The sequence below is a fragment of the Chiloscyllium plagiosum genome, chromosome 7, assembly GCF_004010195.1.
Source record: "Chiloscyllium plagiosum isolate BGI_BamShark_2017 chromosome 7, ASM401019v2, whole genome shotgun sequence".
Classification (NCBI taxonomy): domain Eukaryota; kingdom Metazoa; phylum Chordata; class Chondrichthyes; order Orectolobiformes; family Hemiscylliidae; genus Chiloscyllium; species Chiloscyllium plagiosum.
The window spans coordinates 103925979-103940854 of NC_057716.1; the positions used below are offsets into that span (position 1 = coordinate 103925979).

General features: G+C 48.9%; 1 protein-coding gene and 1 long non-coding RNA gene across 2 annotated transcripts in view; one reads left to right on the top strand and one right to left on the bottom strand.

Moving 5' to 3' along the window:
• The window catches only part of LOC122551951 (receptor-type tyrosine-protein phosphatase-like N), a 139158-nt gene that overhangs the window by 36827 nt on the left and 87455 nt on the right, over positions 1–14876 (bottom strand). The window contains exons 4-6 of the mRNA XM_043694522.1: positions 12733–12945; positions 11051–11248; positions 6293–6440 (exon numbers count right to left, since the gene is read on the bottom strand). Of these exons, the coding sequence (XP_043550457.1) occupies positions 6293–6440; positions 11051–11248; positions 12733–12945 (559 nt within the window). The remainder of the gene's footprint in view (positions 1–6292; positions 6441–11050; positions 11249–12732; positions 12946–14876) is intronic.
• LOC122551818 overlaps positions 12953–14876 on the top strand; it is a 26663-nt gene continuing 24739 nt past the window's right edge. The window contains exon 1 of the long non-coding RNA XR_006312206.1: positions 12953–13195. This is a non-coding gene — a long non-coding RNA (uncharacterized LOC122551818). The remainder of the gene's footprint in view (positions 13196–14876) is intronic.

A 14876-nucleotide genomic window follows, 5' to 3' on the forward strand; every position in this document is an offset into this window, starting at 1 on the left:
TTGCCAGGGTTGGAGGATTTGAGCTATAGGGAGAGGCTGAACAGGCTGGGGCTGTTTTCCCTGGAGTGTCGGAGGCTGAAGGGTGACCTTATAGAGGTTTACAAAATAATGAGGGGCATGGATGGGGTAAATAGGCAAAGTCTTTTCCCTGGGGTCGGGGAGTCCAGAAATAGAGGGCATAGGTTTAGGGTGAGAGGGGAAAGATATAAAAGAGACCTAAGAGGCAACTTTTTCAATCAGAGGGTGGTACGTGTATGGAATGCGCTGTCAGAGGAAGTGGTGGAGGCTGGTACAATTGCAACATTTAAGAGGCATTTGGATGGGTATATGAATAGGAAGGGTTTGGAGGGATATGGGCTGGGTGCTGGCAGGTGGGACTAGATTGGGTTGGGATATCTGGTCAGCATGGACAGGTTGGACCGAAGGGTCTGTTTCCGTGCTGTACATCTCTATGACTTTATGTGACACTCAGCTACTGTTTGTAAATTCACTCAAGGGATGAGGGCGTCTCTGGCTAGGTCAGCATTTATTGCCCATCCCTAATTACCCAGAGGGCAGTTAAGAGTCAACCACATCGCTGTGGGTCTGGAGGCCAGAACAGGTAAGGATGGCAGTTTCCTTCCCTAAAAGGCATTAGTGACCCCGATGGGTTTTCCTCCTAACAATTATTAATGGATTTGTGGCCATCATTACATCTTAATTCCAAATTTTTATGGAATTCAAATTCCACTGTCTACCGTGGTGGGAGTCGAAGCCGGGTCCCCGGAACATCAGTTGGGTCTCTGGATTAACAGTCCAGCGATAATACCACTTGGCCATCACCTCTCTTCTCTCAAAGGGTCATGCATCTGTGGAATTCATCCCCCCAGGGTGTAGTGGATGCCAGAGACTGGATACATTTAAGGAGACAGACAGATTTTTAATTAACAACGGGTTAAAGGGTGCAGGCAGGAAAGTGGATTGGAGACCGAGATGAGATCAGCCATGATAGTATTGAATGGCAGAGCAGGCTCGAGGGGCTGAATGGCCTACTCCTGCTCCTAGTTCTTACATTCTTATATAAAGGCCCTATATCTTTGCACATCATTTCTATCTATATAATCATCCAATTCTCCATTGGATGTCTCAATCTTATATACCACTGTCATACGAATTCCTATTAAACTATGACCTGTACTCTCTCTAAGACTTCTACCTCATTGCTGTGGTGCACTCATTACACAGTAGTGGAGAGCTAACTAAAGACTTGGAGTTGGGCAGTCGAATGGTTTTCCGAATAGATCATTTAATTAAAAAGCATGAGTAGTTTTAGAGTTGGCGATTAGACTCCATCCTGCACTGAGACACGAGCTGCATTGGAACAGGGTCACACAAAAATACACAGGCCCCCGTCTCCATGCCAACAACAATTACGTTACTAAATGTTCCTGCGATATGCTTTCAAGTGCTATAATTAACAGTGCGGATGGCGAAAGATCTAAAATGGTGCATTAGGGACAGTTAGTCAGAGAATGAGCAAATTTAGCCTCCGTCAAATTTACTAAATGATACAAATTTAAGAGGAGCAGGAATACAGAGTCCCGTAGATGAAGACACACTAATCTCGGAAGGTGGCAGAACATTCTCTTAACAACTGTTGAAAGATCCTTGCCTTCATAAACAGAGACAAAACAGTACAAAATCAAAGAAATTATGCCAAACTTAGATAAGCTGCTGGCTAGGCCCCTGATGGAGGATTTTTTTTTCTCTTTATTTTGTAATACATGGGGTATGCCAGTGAGGTCAGCATTTATTACCCAGGAGGCAGTTTGAGAATCAATCACATTGCTGTGGGTCTGGAGTCACGTGCAGGCCGGACCAGGTAAGGATGGCAGTTTCCTTCCCGAAAGGACATTAGTGAATGAGATAGATTGCTACACAGTGGAGGATAATTGTCATGGCTGCTATCATTGAGACCAGTTTTCAATTCCAGATTTATAAACTTAATTTAAATTCCCCCTGCTCCTGTGGTGTGGTTTGAACCCAAGTCCCCTCAAACATTAGCTCAGATTACTTTAAGACATAAGACATAGTAGCAGTAGGCCATTCAGCCCATTGAGTCTGCTCTGCCAATCAATGAGATCACAGTTGATCTGATAATCCTCAGCTCCACTTTCCCCATAACCCTCAATTCTCTCAGTGTCTGTCTCAGCCTTGAATATACTTAATGACCCAGCCTCGACAGCCTCCTGCAGTAAAGAATTCCACAGAATCACTACCCTCTACTATGAATTTGAAGGTGTGTACTGTACCTTTATGAGAGAGTGAATGCTGTTTGGCAGTGAGAGTTTTCAGGCAACTGTCAGGTGAATGACTGGCAGTCTCAGAATGTACTGGAAACTTAAAAATATATAACATTTGGCTATAAATTAGGTACCTCAGTTGTTTTGACCACCATTTGAATTTAACCAATCAATTTAAGTTATACCCCAGGATACTAAAACCCAATCAAATTTGATTTTTACTGTTTTGACAACATTGAACCAATGAGGCGATCCGATGTTTGGGGTATAAAAGAAGCCGGCATTTTGGACAGTTAGCCGGAGACAGTACCAACTGCCACTGAGAGACTGCCTGAAAAACACTCTCTGTCAAAGGTACCTTTTTCATATGAAACATCTTTCCAGCAGAAGACCAAAGATGACCCAGGGAGATCTACAAACAGGAAGACCAACAATGGAGATGACAGCTGCTGTCTGGTTTTGAAAATTAAGTTGATGTAAACTTAATGGGTGCTTTATTGGATCAGTATATTGTTATAGAGCGGGAGGTAGGGAACAAACCTTTAAGAGAAAGGAGGATTAGATTGTAAATAGTTGTTGTTTAAGGTTCACTTTAAGAGTTAATGAATACATTGACATTTTCTCCTTTAAGTAGTGGAATTCGGGGAGTTCTCTGTCACTCATACTTTAACAGATTATGAGGGAAGCTGAGCTTTTCTGTGTGTTGGGTTTAATTAGCAGAAGGGTTCACCGCTGTGTTGTAACACCTCCTTATCTCTGCCTCAAATGTTGGACCCTTACTCAGAGATGATGCCCTTCAGTTCTGGTCTCTCCTTCAAAGGGTTAAGCTATTCTGAATCTCCCCTCCGAATCTTGTACGTTTCAATAAGGTCGCCTCTCATCCTTTCATGTTTCAGTATTAGCCCAACCTCAACAACCTCTCCTCATAAGATACTAGTCCAGTGACATTACCACAATGCCACCATCTCCAATTCCAGGCTCCACACTTAAGGAAGGTTTTGGAGCGCAGGTACAGAAGAGATAGGACTCTCAATAAAGTTGAGGAGAAAGATAGATTTTTAATTAGAAATGGGTTGAAGGGTAACGGAGAGGGGGCAAGAGGTGGAGTTGAGGCCGAGATGAGATCAGCCATAATCGTATTAAATGGTGAAGCAAGCTTCAGGGGCCGAATGGCCTCCTCCTGATCTAAAAATATCAAAACAAATAATGGGCTACTGGGAAAAGAGCCAGGGAGTCGGACTACTCCGAGATTTTAAAACCTGAGAACAGGCTTAATGGGCTGAATGGTCTCCACATGTTTGTACAATTCCATTGTTATGAGCAGATTATTTCAAATCCTTCCCTGCAGCAGCCAACTGCTCCAGAATGGCACGAGGAATGTGGCAGAAAATGTTTCTGATTTGCTCCAGTTAATAAGAAGTTGGATGTAGTTCAGATAAATATCACTCTGGATTAGACTGCAGCAGCTAGAGCTGTCTCTATAAAACCATAAGAGATAGGAACAGGAGTCAGCCTTTTGGCCCCTCAAGCCTGCTCCATCATTCAGTAGGATCATGAGGTCTGGTGTGGCCTGGAGGGGAGGGCCCGGTGCGGTCTGGAGGGGAGGGCCCGGTGTGGTCTGGAGGGGAAGGCCCGGTGCGGTCAGGAGAGTAGGCCCAGTGCGGTCTGGAGGGGAGGGCCCGGTGCGGCCTGGAGGGGAAGGCCCGGTGCAGCCTGGAGGGGAGGGCCCGGTGCGGCCTGGAGAGGAGGGCCCGGTGCGGCCTGGAGGGGAGGGCCTGGTGCGGTCAGGAGGGTAGGGCCTGGTGCGGTCAGGAGAGTAGGCCCGGTGCGGTCTGGAGGGGAGGGCCTGGTGCAGTCAGGAGAGTAGGCCTGGTGTGGTCTGGAGGGGAGGGCCTGGTGCATTCAGGAGGGGAGGGCCTGGTGTGATCTCGAGGGGAGGGCCCGGTGTGGTCTGAGCGAAGGACTGAAATGCTGAAATCTTTATTTCTTTATTTTTCTAATTTATTCCTAAGATCCTCTACCTAAGTATCTTTAGTATCTAACAAAAACAGAATTGCTGGAAACACTCAGCAGGTCTGGCAGCATTTGTGGAGAGAAATCAGAGTTAATGTTTCAGGTCAAGTGACCCTTAGAACTGATGGTGGCTAGGACAATGTCAGTCTATCTGCAGACGATAGGGTGGGGGAGGGGGTAAGGAGTAAATAATACATAGGGATAGAGTAAAGAAAGAGAAGAGGAGTTGGTCAGACAAAGGAGGGGAGAATGGCCAGCCCTAGGAGAATGTTAGTGTCTAACAATAGGCTGTGGGTATAATAGCAGAGTGATCATCGTAGAACACACGCTCAGAAACTGAGGAGGGAGGATGTGAACGGGCAGGTGTTACACCTTCAGCGGTTGTAGGGGATGGTGCCGTGGGGCTGTTGGGGGTGGCAGGAATGTTGGGAGTGATGGAGGAGTGGGCCAGGGTGTTCCAGAGGGAGGCAGACCAGGAAGGGGAGGGGTATATGTGTCTAGTGGTGGCATCTCTCTGGAGGTGGCGGAAATGGCGGCTAATGCCCATTTACCTCCTCCCTGCTCAGCAAGCAGAGTGCCCAAACACCTTCCAGGGTGGATTACCCTGCTGTTACACACTACCTATGGTTAGCCACTAACAGTCTCCATGAACAGCTATTCACCCTCCTAGCCAGATCGGTATCCACTCCTGTGTCCGTCCAACTGTTCTCTCTCTTTCGGATCTATCCCCACCTTTTGTTTACTCCTCACCCCCTCTCCCCACCCTATCTTCTGCACATAAGCCAACAATGAGGAAAGGTCACTGAACCTGAAGCGTAAACTCTGATTTCTCTCCACAGATACTGCCAGACCTGCTGAGCTGTTCCAGCAGTGTCTGTTTTTGTTTCTGATTTACAGCGTCTGCAGTTCCTTCGGTTTTTACATTTGTACCTAAGCTGGTACTATAAGTAGAAAGTTTGTAAATGTTTCACTCATGTGAGCACGTGTGACAACACACCTAATTGTAATTCAAATTCCTCACGTCCATTTTGATTCTCTGACTGATCAAGAACCGAGGTGAAAGTGAGGACAGCACCACACTCTCGAATCTGATCAAGAATCTACCTATCTCAGCCTTAACTTGAGTCACAGAGTCATAGAGATGTATAGCACGGAAACAGACCCTTCGGCAATGGACTCTGGGTAATTCCAAGATGGAGGACGGGGAAAATATCTGGCTGTAACAACTGCTCCTTTTTTTTTTGAGGCATTTTAGGTGTTGAAATAGACACAAGGACTCTGCCCTCACAGCTCTCTGTGGCAAGGAGTTCCTGACTCTCAACCCTCTTGAGAGAAGAAATTCCTCGTCAGCTCAGTCTCAAATTGGTGCCCCTTTATTCTGAGACTGTGCCCTCTGCTCCTAGACCTGAACCTGAGGAGAAACATCCTGTCAGCATTGACCCTGCCAAGCCTGTGTAACTATGACATTGTTGCTCACTCAGTCCGTGGTACTGAATGCTGGTGGAACATTTCCCCAGTTTGGCAGAAGTTGCCACAGTGCGGTTGTTCTCAGTACAACTCGTCACCTCTTTGGGTCAGATACAAGTCCCACTCCACAAACACTTCAGCGCGATACCAAGAAGTGCCAACACTGTTGGAGTGCCGCACTGCCATCAAAACAACAGCCCACGGCAGTTCTCATTGTCATCATTACTGAGCTTTATATACCCGAGTTATTCCAACATAGAACAGTGCAGCATAGGAACAGGCCCTTCGGCCCACATTAGTTGTTATTAGTTGCCTTTGGGATTTTGAACTTGTGTCTTCAGGGACAAGTCTCCAGAGAACGAGACAGTGGCACTATCACAGGGGCCACACTCTCCCTCTCATTGTCCCTGACCTGCCAGTCCCAAAGAACCATTCACCGAGTCCTCCTCTACCTTCATCCCCACTTCTAGGAACAAAACTCCCTCCCCTTCCTTTTGAAAACCAAAACACACACAATCTCTCACACGTACAAGGGACAAAGTCAGGATTTCGACTCTTTTTGATGTTAACCTCACTCTGTCCGATGGAGCACGAGTTGGGTTCAGCCTGATAGGCACACAGGGCCTCCCACTCCTTGTGCAGACGGTCCTTGATCTTCAGGTGGTCTTCCATGTACGCCTGGTGAAGAAACAAAGATGTCAAACCGTGTGTCAGGAAGGACGGCCAGGGCCTTGACTCAATGCTCCGTAAATGGGGCAAAGGAAATGTGATGAGGGAGAATATCAACTCTTTCAGTTGGACTCAGGAATGGAAAAGATTGATGACACAATGACCTAGGGGGTCAAAATTCAAAGGTTTGGGCAAGAGATGCAGGGGAGGGATGTGTTTGTAGAATCAGAGTCATACAGCACAGAAAGAGGCCCTTCGGTCCAACCAGTCCATGCTGAACATAATCCCAAACTAAACTAGTCCCACCTGCCTGCTCCTGGCCCATATCCCTCCAAACCCTTTCCTTTTCATGAACTTATCTAAATGTCTTTTAACATTGTAACTGGACCTGCATCCACCACTTCCTCTGGCAGTTCATTCCGCACACAAACCACTCTCAGCGTGAAAATGTTGCCCCATAGGTTCTTTCTAAATCAAATCAAACCCAGAAGGACAATGGCAGCAGATCCATGGGAACACCACCCCCTGCAAGTTCCCCTCCAACCCACTCACCATCCTGACTTGGAAATATATCACCGTTCCTTCACTGTCACTGGGTCAGAATCCTGGAATTCCCTCCCTAAGGGACATTGCGGGTCAACCTACAGCACATGGACTGCAGCGGTTCAGGAAGGCAGCTCACCCCCACCTTCTCAAGGGGCAACTAGGGACGGGCAATAAATGCTGGCCCCAGAAAGCGATGCCCGTGTTCCGTGAAATAAGTAAAAACCAATCTTTATCAATCATTGGCTTGGCCGCCTCTTCTCCCATTCCCTCACTCCTGAAAATTCACTCTGTCACCCTCTCTTCACCTGCTCTCGAATACTCCTTTTGCCTCTTCCTCCTTCCGTCCTGGTGAAAATCCAACCCTCATATCATTCCTTCATTCCCGCTCCTCTCCAACATTATCCTCCCCTTTCATCTACTCACTATCTCCTGCTCCTATGTCACTTACTGTAATATAGTCGTTACGGTGCAGGAGGCCATTCAGCCTGTCATATCTGTACTGACTCTCTAAATGACCATCTCCTCCACCCTGAAGGTTCCCTGCCTTCATTCCTGATGAAGGGCTTTTGCCCGAAGCGTTGATTTTCCTGCTCCTCGGATGCTGCCTGACCAGTTGTGCTTTTCAGCACCACTCTAACCTAGACATTGTGATTTAATGCCATTCTTCTGCCTTCCCCACTAGTTCTGCCTCAATAACCATTCAATGTTGTCTTCAATGCTTAAGTTGAGCCTGCCTCCTCCACATTTCCTAACTAAGCTGTGTGAAAAAGTTTGCATCTTTCACTAAACACTTTAAATCTCTCATTCTCAATCCGCTTCTGAGTGGGCACAGTCTCTCTCTCTCTGTCCAGACCAATCATGATTCCAGAAGCATCTATCAAATCTCCCTCCTCACGGAGAACAGTTTTCAAATTCTCTAATCTGTTCTCATCCTTGGATCCATTCTCGTAAACCTCCTCTACGCTAACTCTGATGCCTGCCCATCTTCCTTCTGGTAGAAAGTGAGGGCTGCAGATGCTGGAGATCAGAGCTGAAAATATGTTTCTCTCCCCCCTCCACCCGAGTCTGTCTATCATTCCCTCTCTCCCTCCCTCCAGCCTCTGTTGCGCTCGCTCTGTCGCTGGATCTCTCTCTCTCTCTCTGAAACTCTCTCTCTCTCTCTCTCTCTCTCTCTCTCTCTCTCTCCCTCTGTAGGATGGATGACCCCGGAGTCTGCACTCACTGATGCTCACAAGATGCTGTGTGGGATCATCATGTTGCTCTGTCCTGGAATGCTCCCCTTTGGGAAGGGTGGCTCCGAGCTCAACTGTCCCCTGAACCCAGGTAAGGGCGAGAGTGTGGACTATCCATGTCCCATCAGAGTCACACAGACATACAGCACGGAAACAGGCCCTTCGGCCCGACCTGTCCGTGCTGACCCAGTCCCCGTTCCCCAGCACTCAGCCCATCTCCCTCTAAACCCCTTCCTGTTCCTGTCCCCCGTCCAGGTGCCTTTTAAATGCTGTCATTGTACCAGCCCCCACCACTTCCCCTGGCAGCTCCTCCCACACACGCACCACCCTCTGGGGGGAAAAAGTTACCCCTCGGGGTTGGGCGGGAGGGGGAGGAGATGACCCGTTTTCAGACGGAGGTGAGGATAGAGGAGCTGGAGCTGGGGAACCCTCTGTCCCGGACCCATTGACCCCGAGTGGCCCCCTCAGCCGCCTGCGATGGTTTCAGGTGGGACGGAGAGGATCTTGGGGATTGTGGTGATACAGGGAGGAGGGTGGGCGGCTGCACTCACGCTGAACGGTCGAGTCATTCACGTTCAGGATCCTCCCCCTGTCTGACCATCCTTGGGCTGTCAGGGGCGCGCGGCCTCACCCGCTCTGTCTCTGTCTCTGTGTCCCTCACCTTCCACCTCGCCCGCTCTGTCTGTCTCTGTCTCTGTGTCCCTCACCTTCCCCCTCACCCACTCTTTTCCTCATTCCTGAAGAAGGGCTCATGCCTAAAACGTCGATTCTCCTGCTCCTTGGATGCTACCTGACCTGCTGCGCTTTTCCAGCAACACATTTTCATCTTCCTTATGGTGTAGTGTTCAGGAATGTACACAATATTCAATCAAAGAAAACAAGCTCAGCACCAGCTGCTAGCTATTATACGGGAACACAGAAAACAGGAGCAGGAGTAGGCCATTCGGCCCATCGAGCCTGCTCCACCATTCAATATGATCATGGCTGATCATCCAACGCAGTCCCCGGTCCCATTTTCTCCCCATTCCCTTGGACCCCTTTAGCCCTGAGAACTCTATCTAACTCCTTCTTGGAAACATTCAATGTTTTGATCCCAACCACTTTGTAGGCCATTCGGCCCTTCGAGCCTGCTCCACCATTCAATATGATCATGGCTGATCATCCAACGCAGTCCCCTGGTCCCACTTTCTCCCCATTCCCTTGGACCCCTTTAGCCCTGAGAACTCTATCTAACTCCTTCTTGGAAACATTCAATGTTTTGATCCCAACCACTTTCTATGAGAGACAATTCCACATTCTCCCCACTCCCTGGGTAAAGACATTTCTCCTCATCTCAGTCTGAATGGCTTCCCCATATCCTTAGACTGTGACCCCCTGGTTCGGGACTCCCTGGTCATTGGGAACATACAGTCATAGAGTCATAGAATGCACAGCATGGAAATAGGCCCTTCGGTCCAACCCGTCCATGCTGACCAGATATCCCAACCCAATCTAGTCCTACCTGCCAGCACCCGGCCCATATCCCTCCAAACCCTTCCTATTCATATACCCATCCAAATGCCTTTTAAATGTTGTAATTGTATCAGCCTCCACCACATCCTCTGGCAGCTCATTCCATACACGTACCACCCTCTGCGTGAAAAAGCTGCCCCTTAGGTCTCTTTTATATCTTTCCCCTCTCACCCTCAACCTCCGCCCTCTAGTTCTGGACTCCCCGACCCCAGGGAAAAGACTGTCTATTTACCCTATCTATGCCCCTCATAATTTTGTAAACCTCTATAAGGTCACCCCTCAGCCTCCGACGCTCCAGGGAAAACAGTCCCAGCCTGTTCAGCCTCTCCCTGTAGCTCAAATCCTCCAACCCTGGCAACATCCTTGTAAATCTTTTCTGAACCCTTTCAAGTTTCACAACATCCTTCCTGTGTTTATCCCTGTCTAGTCCTGTTAGAGTTTTATACGTTTCTCTGAGATCCCCCACATTCTTCTAATGTGAAGGTATTCCTAGTTGATTCAGTCTCTCTTCATACCTCACTACTGCCATCCCAGGGATCAGGACAAAGTGAGGACTGCAGATGCTGGAGGTCAGAGTGGAGAGTGTGGTGCTGGAAAAACATAGCAGGTTAGCCAGCATCCGGCGAGCAGGAAAAATGATGTTTTGGCTCAGAGCCCTTCATCAGGACGGCACAGTGGCTCAGTGGTTAGCACTGCTGCCTCACAGCACCAGGGTCCTGGATTGGATTCCCACCTGTCTGTATGGAGTTTGCACATTCTCCCCGTGTCTGCGTGGGTTTCCTCCGGGTGCTCCGGTTTCCTCCCACAATCCAAAGATGTGCAGGTTAGGTGAATTGGCCACGCTAAATTGCCCACAGTGTTAGGTGTGTTCGTCAGGGGTAAATATAGGGTAGGGGAATGGGTCTGGGTGGATTTCTCTTCGGAGGGGCGGTGTGGACTTGTGGGGCCGAAGGGCCTGTTTCCACACTGTGGAGAATCTAATCTAATTCTCCTGCTCCTCGGATGCTGGCTGACCTGCTGTGTCATCCCAGGAGTCAGTCTGGTAAACCTTCGCTGCACTCCCTTCATCACCAGAATCTCTCTCCTCTGATAAGGAGACCAAAATGCGCACAATACTCCAGATGTGGTCTCTCCAAGACAATGAATATAGTCCGAACTGAACCAATCTCACTTTGTGCGGTCAGTCCTGCCATCCCAGGAATCTGTCTATCGTACTCCACGTCCCTATTAATACCCACGTCACTGCCGTCCTCCCCTGGCCTGCTCTCATTGTGCTGCAATCCAACCTGAAGCGAGGGCCCCGCTCTCCCCTCTGTCTGAGCTGCTTACCAGAATCATGTGACCGGTTGAGATGTCCATGTTGGACTGGACGGGTTCCTCGCACCAGGACGGGGTGCTGCTGTGGGAGCTGGGGCTGGCCTGGGGAGCGTCGCTGAACTGGGAAGAGACGCTGCTGACCCGGGAAGTGTCCACCGTCTCCGTGCGGGAGTAGGATGATTTAGCTGCCATGTGCTGGCGGCACAGTTCCTGCCGAGAGAAATCACAACATCCGCTTGGTCCCGAGAGAATGGTGCGTGCCCGTCCACTTTGCTGCCCGCTGTCTCTGCCCTGGCAGGCCGCTTGGCCCATCGAGCCTCTGCTAGCTCTTTGAAAGAGCCATCCATTTAGATTCCCCAACCCCACTCCATTCCCATATCTCATGTGGAGTTTGCACATTCTCCCTGTGTCTGCGTGGGTTTCCTCCGGGTGCTCCGGTTTCCTCCCATAGTCCAAAGACGTGCAGGTCAGGGTGGATTGGTCATGGGAAATGACCCATGGTGTCCAGGGATGTGTAGGTCAGGTGCATTACTCATGGGAAATGTAGAGTAATAGGGTAGGGGGCGATGGGTCTGGGTGGGTTACTCTTTGAAGGGTCGGTGTGGAATGGTTGGGCTGAATGGCCTGTTTCCACCCTGTAGGGATTTGATGAATATCCCTGGTGAATATTAACATTTCCATTAAGAGGCGAGCAGGGAGATTCCTGGTGAAACTCAGCAGGCCTGGCAGCGTCTGTGAGGAGGGAAGGACTCTGAAGCATAGTCATCCCGGACTTGAATCGTTAATGCTGTTTCTCCCTCCGCAGGTGCTGCCTGACCTGCTGAGTTTCTCCAGCTTTCTCGCTGTCTGCTTCAGAGCTGCAACAATTTGCAGCGTTTTGCCTTCATTTCCATTTGTGAGCTCGCTCCCTCTGGTTCCCTGGAGGGTTACAGTGTTGTCCAACAACCCCCCCCCCAAGTCTGTGCGATATCTGGTGTGGTTTCTGCTGTCTTGATCTCCGCCACCTCCCTCCTGCTCCACCAGCTCTCCGGGATCTCTCTCCTCAGTGCTCTAGTACTCGCCTCTTGTACCTTCCCCGGTTTCCAGCCCCCTCCTACCAGCTGCTAATCCCAATCCCGTTATATCCATAGAGCAAGGAATCCCTGACAGAAAGGTCTTAACTCAAGACCATGTGTCTGACACGGGACGAGAGCAGGTGAATCAGTGCAGTCAGGAACCACCCACCATTGTGGGATCTCTGTTGTCAGACCGATATAGCTGTATTTGAATAATTACAACACTGGCCCCTCCTCTTGTTGGAGACGTGCTCACCCTATATTGGAGGCGTGCAGGTATCTGATATTGTTCAGAGGCATGTACCCCACATTGGAGGGACAAGTGTGCACACGTTTGGAGGGACATGTGTAAACAGTACTGGAGGGACATATGTTCTTAATATTGGAGGTATGCATTTACTTGATATAGGAACATTGGAAGTGTGTATGTACCTGATAATGGACAGGCGTGTACCTGATAATGGACAGGCGTGTACCTGATAATGGACAGGCGTGTACCTGATAATGGAAGGATACACGGACCCAATGTTAGAGGGAGTGCAGATCGATACTGGAGAGGCGCATGTACCTGACATCGGAGGAGCACACCCATCAGATCTTGGAGGGAGTGTGTACTCGCTGTTGGAGGGAAATATGTACCTGATATTCGAGGGAGGTGTCAGTCCCTCCTTCAGGGCCCAGTCCAGCCAGTTTCTCTTTCTGCCGCTGCTTGGCATTCTGTCTGAGGCAGATGATGACAGCTCCAGCAATGAGGATGCCAGCAATGCAAGCTACTGTGATAAAGGTCAGCAGCAGGAAGCGGAAAGTGTCGCTGTGTCTCGCTGGCTTTGGCAGGGAGTGGAACGCATTCCTCTGTGGGAAAAAACAGAGAGAGAAAGAGAGAGAGAAAGAGAGAGAATGAAAACTGCAGGAGATACAACGGGGAGTGGGCTGGTATTTACACAGCTCTGTCTCGCAAGCTTGAATCTCATCCAGCTGCAGCCTTACGGGAGACAGAAGCAATTTGCAGGTCTCTCGAAGACAGCTGTTTAATCATCACCTCAGGATTCACTCCATCAGAATGATCCATGAAGTGTTTCATTTTCCAGAGGGAGCACCGAGGGTGAGAGGACTGTGTTCTGGACTCTGCGTTCGTGCTTTGACTCAGAAATCACCCGGGAGAAAGTCAGTCCCTTCGGGCAGGCAACAGCAGAGTGTGGGAGGGGGTTCTTCAGCCTCTCGAAGGAACTCTGCCATTCCACTCCTTCAACTCAATTCTCCTATGTTACTCCCTCAGGGAGGTGGTGGCCTCAAGGTGTTCTCACTGGACTATTCATCCAGAGACTAAGGCAATGTTTCGGGGATCTGGGTTCAAATCCCAACATGGTAGATGGTGGATTTTGAATTCAATAAGATTCTGACATTAAGAGTCTAATGATGAACCCATTGCTGATTATAGAGATGTAAGAAACAGAAATAGACCCTTCAGTCCAGCTCATCCATGCTGACCAAATATCCTCAATAAATCTAATCCCATTTGGCCCATATCTCTCCAAACCCTTCCTATTCATATACCCACTCAGATGCCTTTTAAATGTTGTAATTGTACCAGCCTCCATCACTTCCTCTGGCAGATCATTCCATACACGCATCACCCTCTGGGTGAAAAGGTTGTCCCTGAGGTCCCTTTTATATCTTTCCCCTCTCACCCTAAACCTATGCCCTCTAGTTCTGGACTCTCCCACCCCAGGGAAAATACCTTGTCTATTTATTCTGTCCATGCCCTCATGATTTTATAAACCTCTATAAGGTCACCCCTCAGCCTCCAACGCTCCAGGGAAAACAGGCCCAGCCTATTCAGCCTCTCCAACTCTGGCAACGTCCTTGTAAATATTTTTTGAACCCTTTCAAGTTTGATAACATCCTTCCAACAGTAGGGAGACCAGAATTGCACACATTTTATTCAACCGTTTATAAATAAGAGGGTAGAGCTCAGCTAGAATATCGTCTTTGCATTTAGGAAGGACATCAAGATTTCAAAGGAAGTGTGCAGTGAAGATTTATTCAAATGGACCCAGGGATTAGGAGATGTCAGTGATGGGGGTGGGGATAAAGGGAAGGGGTCGCTCCAAGGAGGATCAGTCACAAGTGGAACACAGACAGAAGAGACTCAACAAGGAAGCTGGGGAGGGATGGAGGATCTGAGGAAAAATATTTCCATCAGCGGGACTATTTGGTACCTAGGTACCACCTAAGATGACGTGGTGTGTGGTGACATTGTACACTTTCAGTGTACTCCTGCACTTGAGTACACACGATAATAAAATCCAAATCTAAAACAGCCGCAGAACCAGATTCAATTGCAAGTTTAAAGTGGGATTTGCCTGTGTACGTACTCAAAATATTTGCAGGCCCTGGGAAAAGTGCAGGTGGAATTAATTGGGTCATTGATTTTCCAAAAATACCAGCATGTGCAGAATGGGCTGAATAGCCTCCGTTCTATGCTGCAAATGTGTTTGATTGGTGGAATGGGGGAAGTTCTGGGTCAGGTAAAAACAATGACTGCAGATGCTGGAAACCAGATTCTGGATTTGGGCTGAATAGCCTCCGTTCTGTGCTGCAAATGTGTTTGATTGGTGGAATGGGGGAAGTTCTGGGTCAGGTAAAAACAATGACTGCAGATGCTGGAAACCAGATTCTGGATTAGTGGTGCTGGAAAAGCACAGCAGTTCAGGCAGCATCCGAGGAGCAGCGAAATCGACGTTTCGGGCAAAAGCCCTTCATCAGGAATAGAGGCAGTGAGC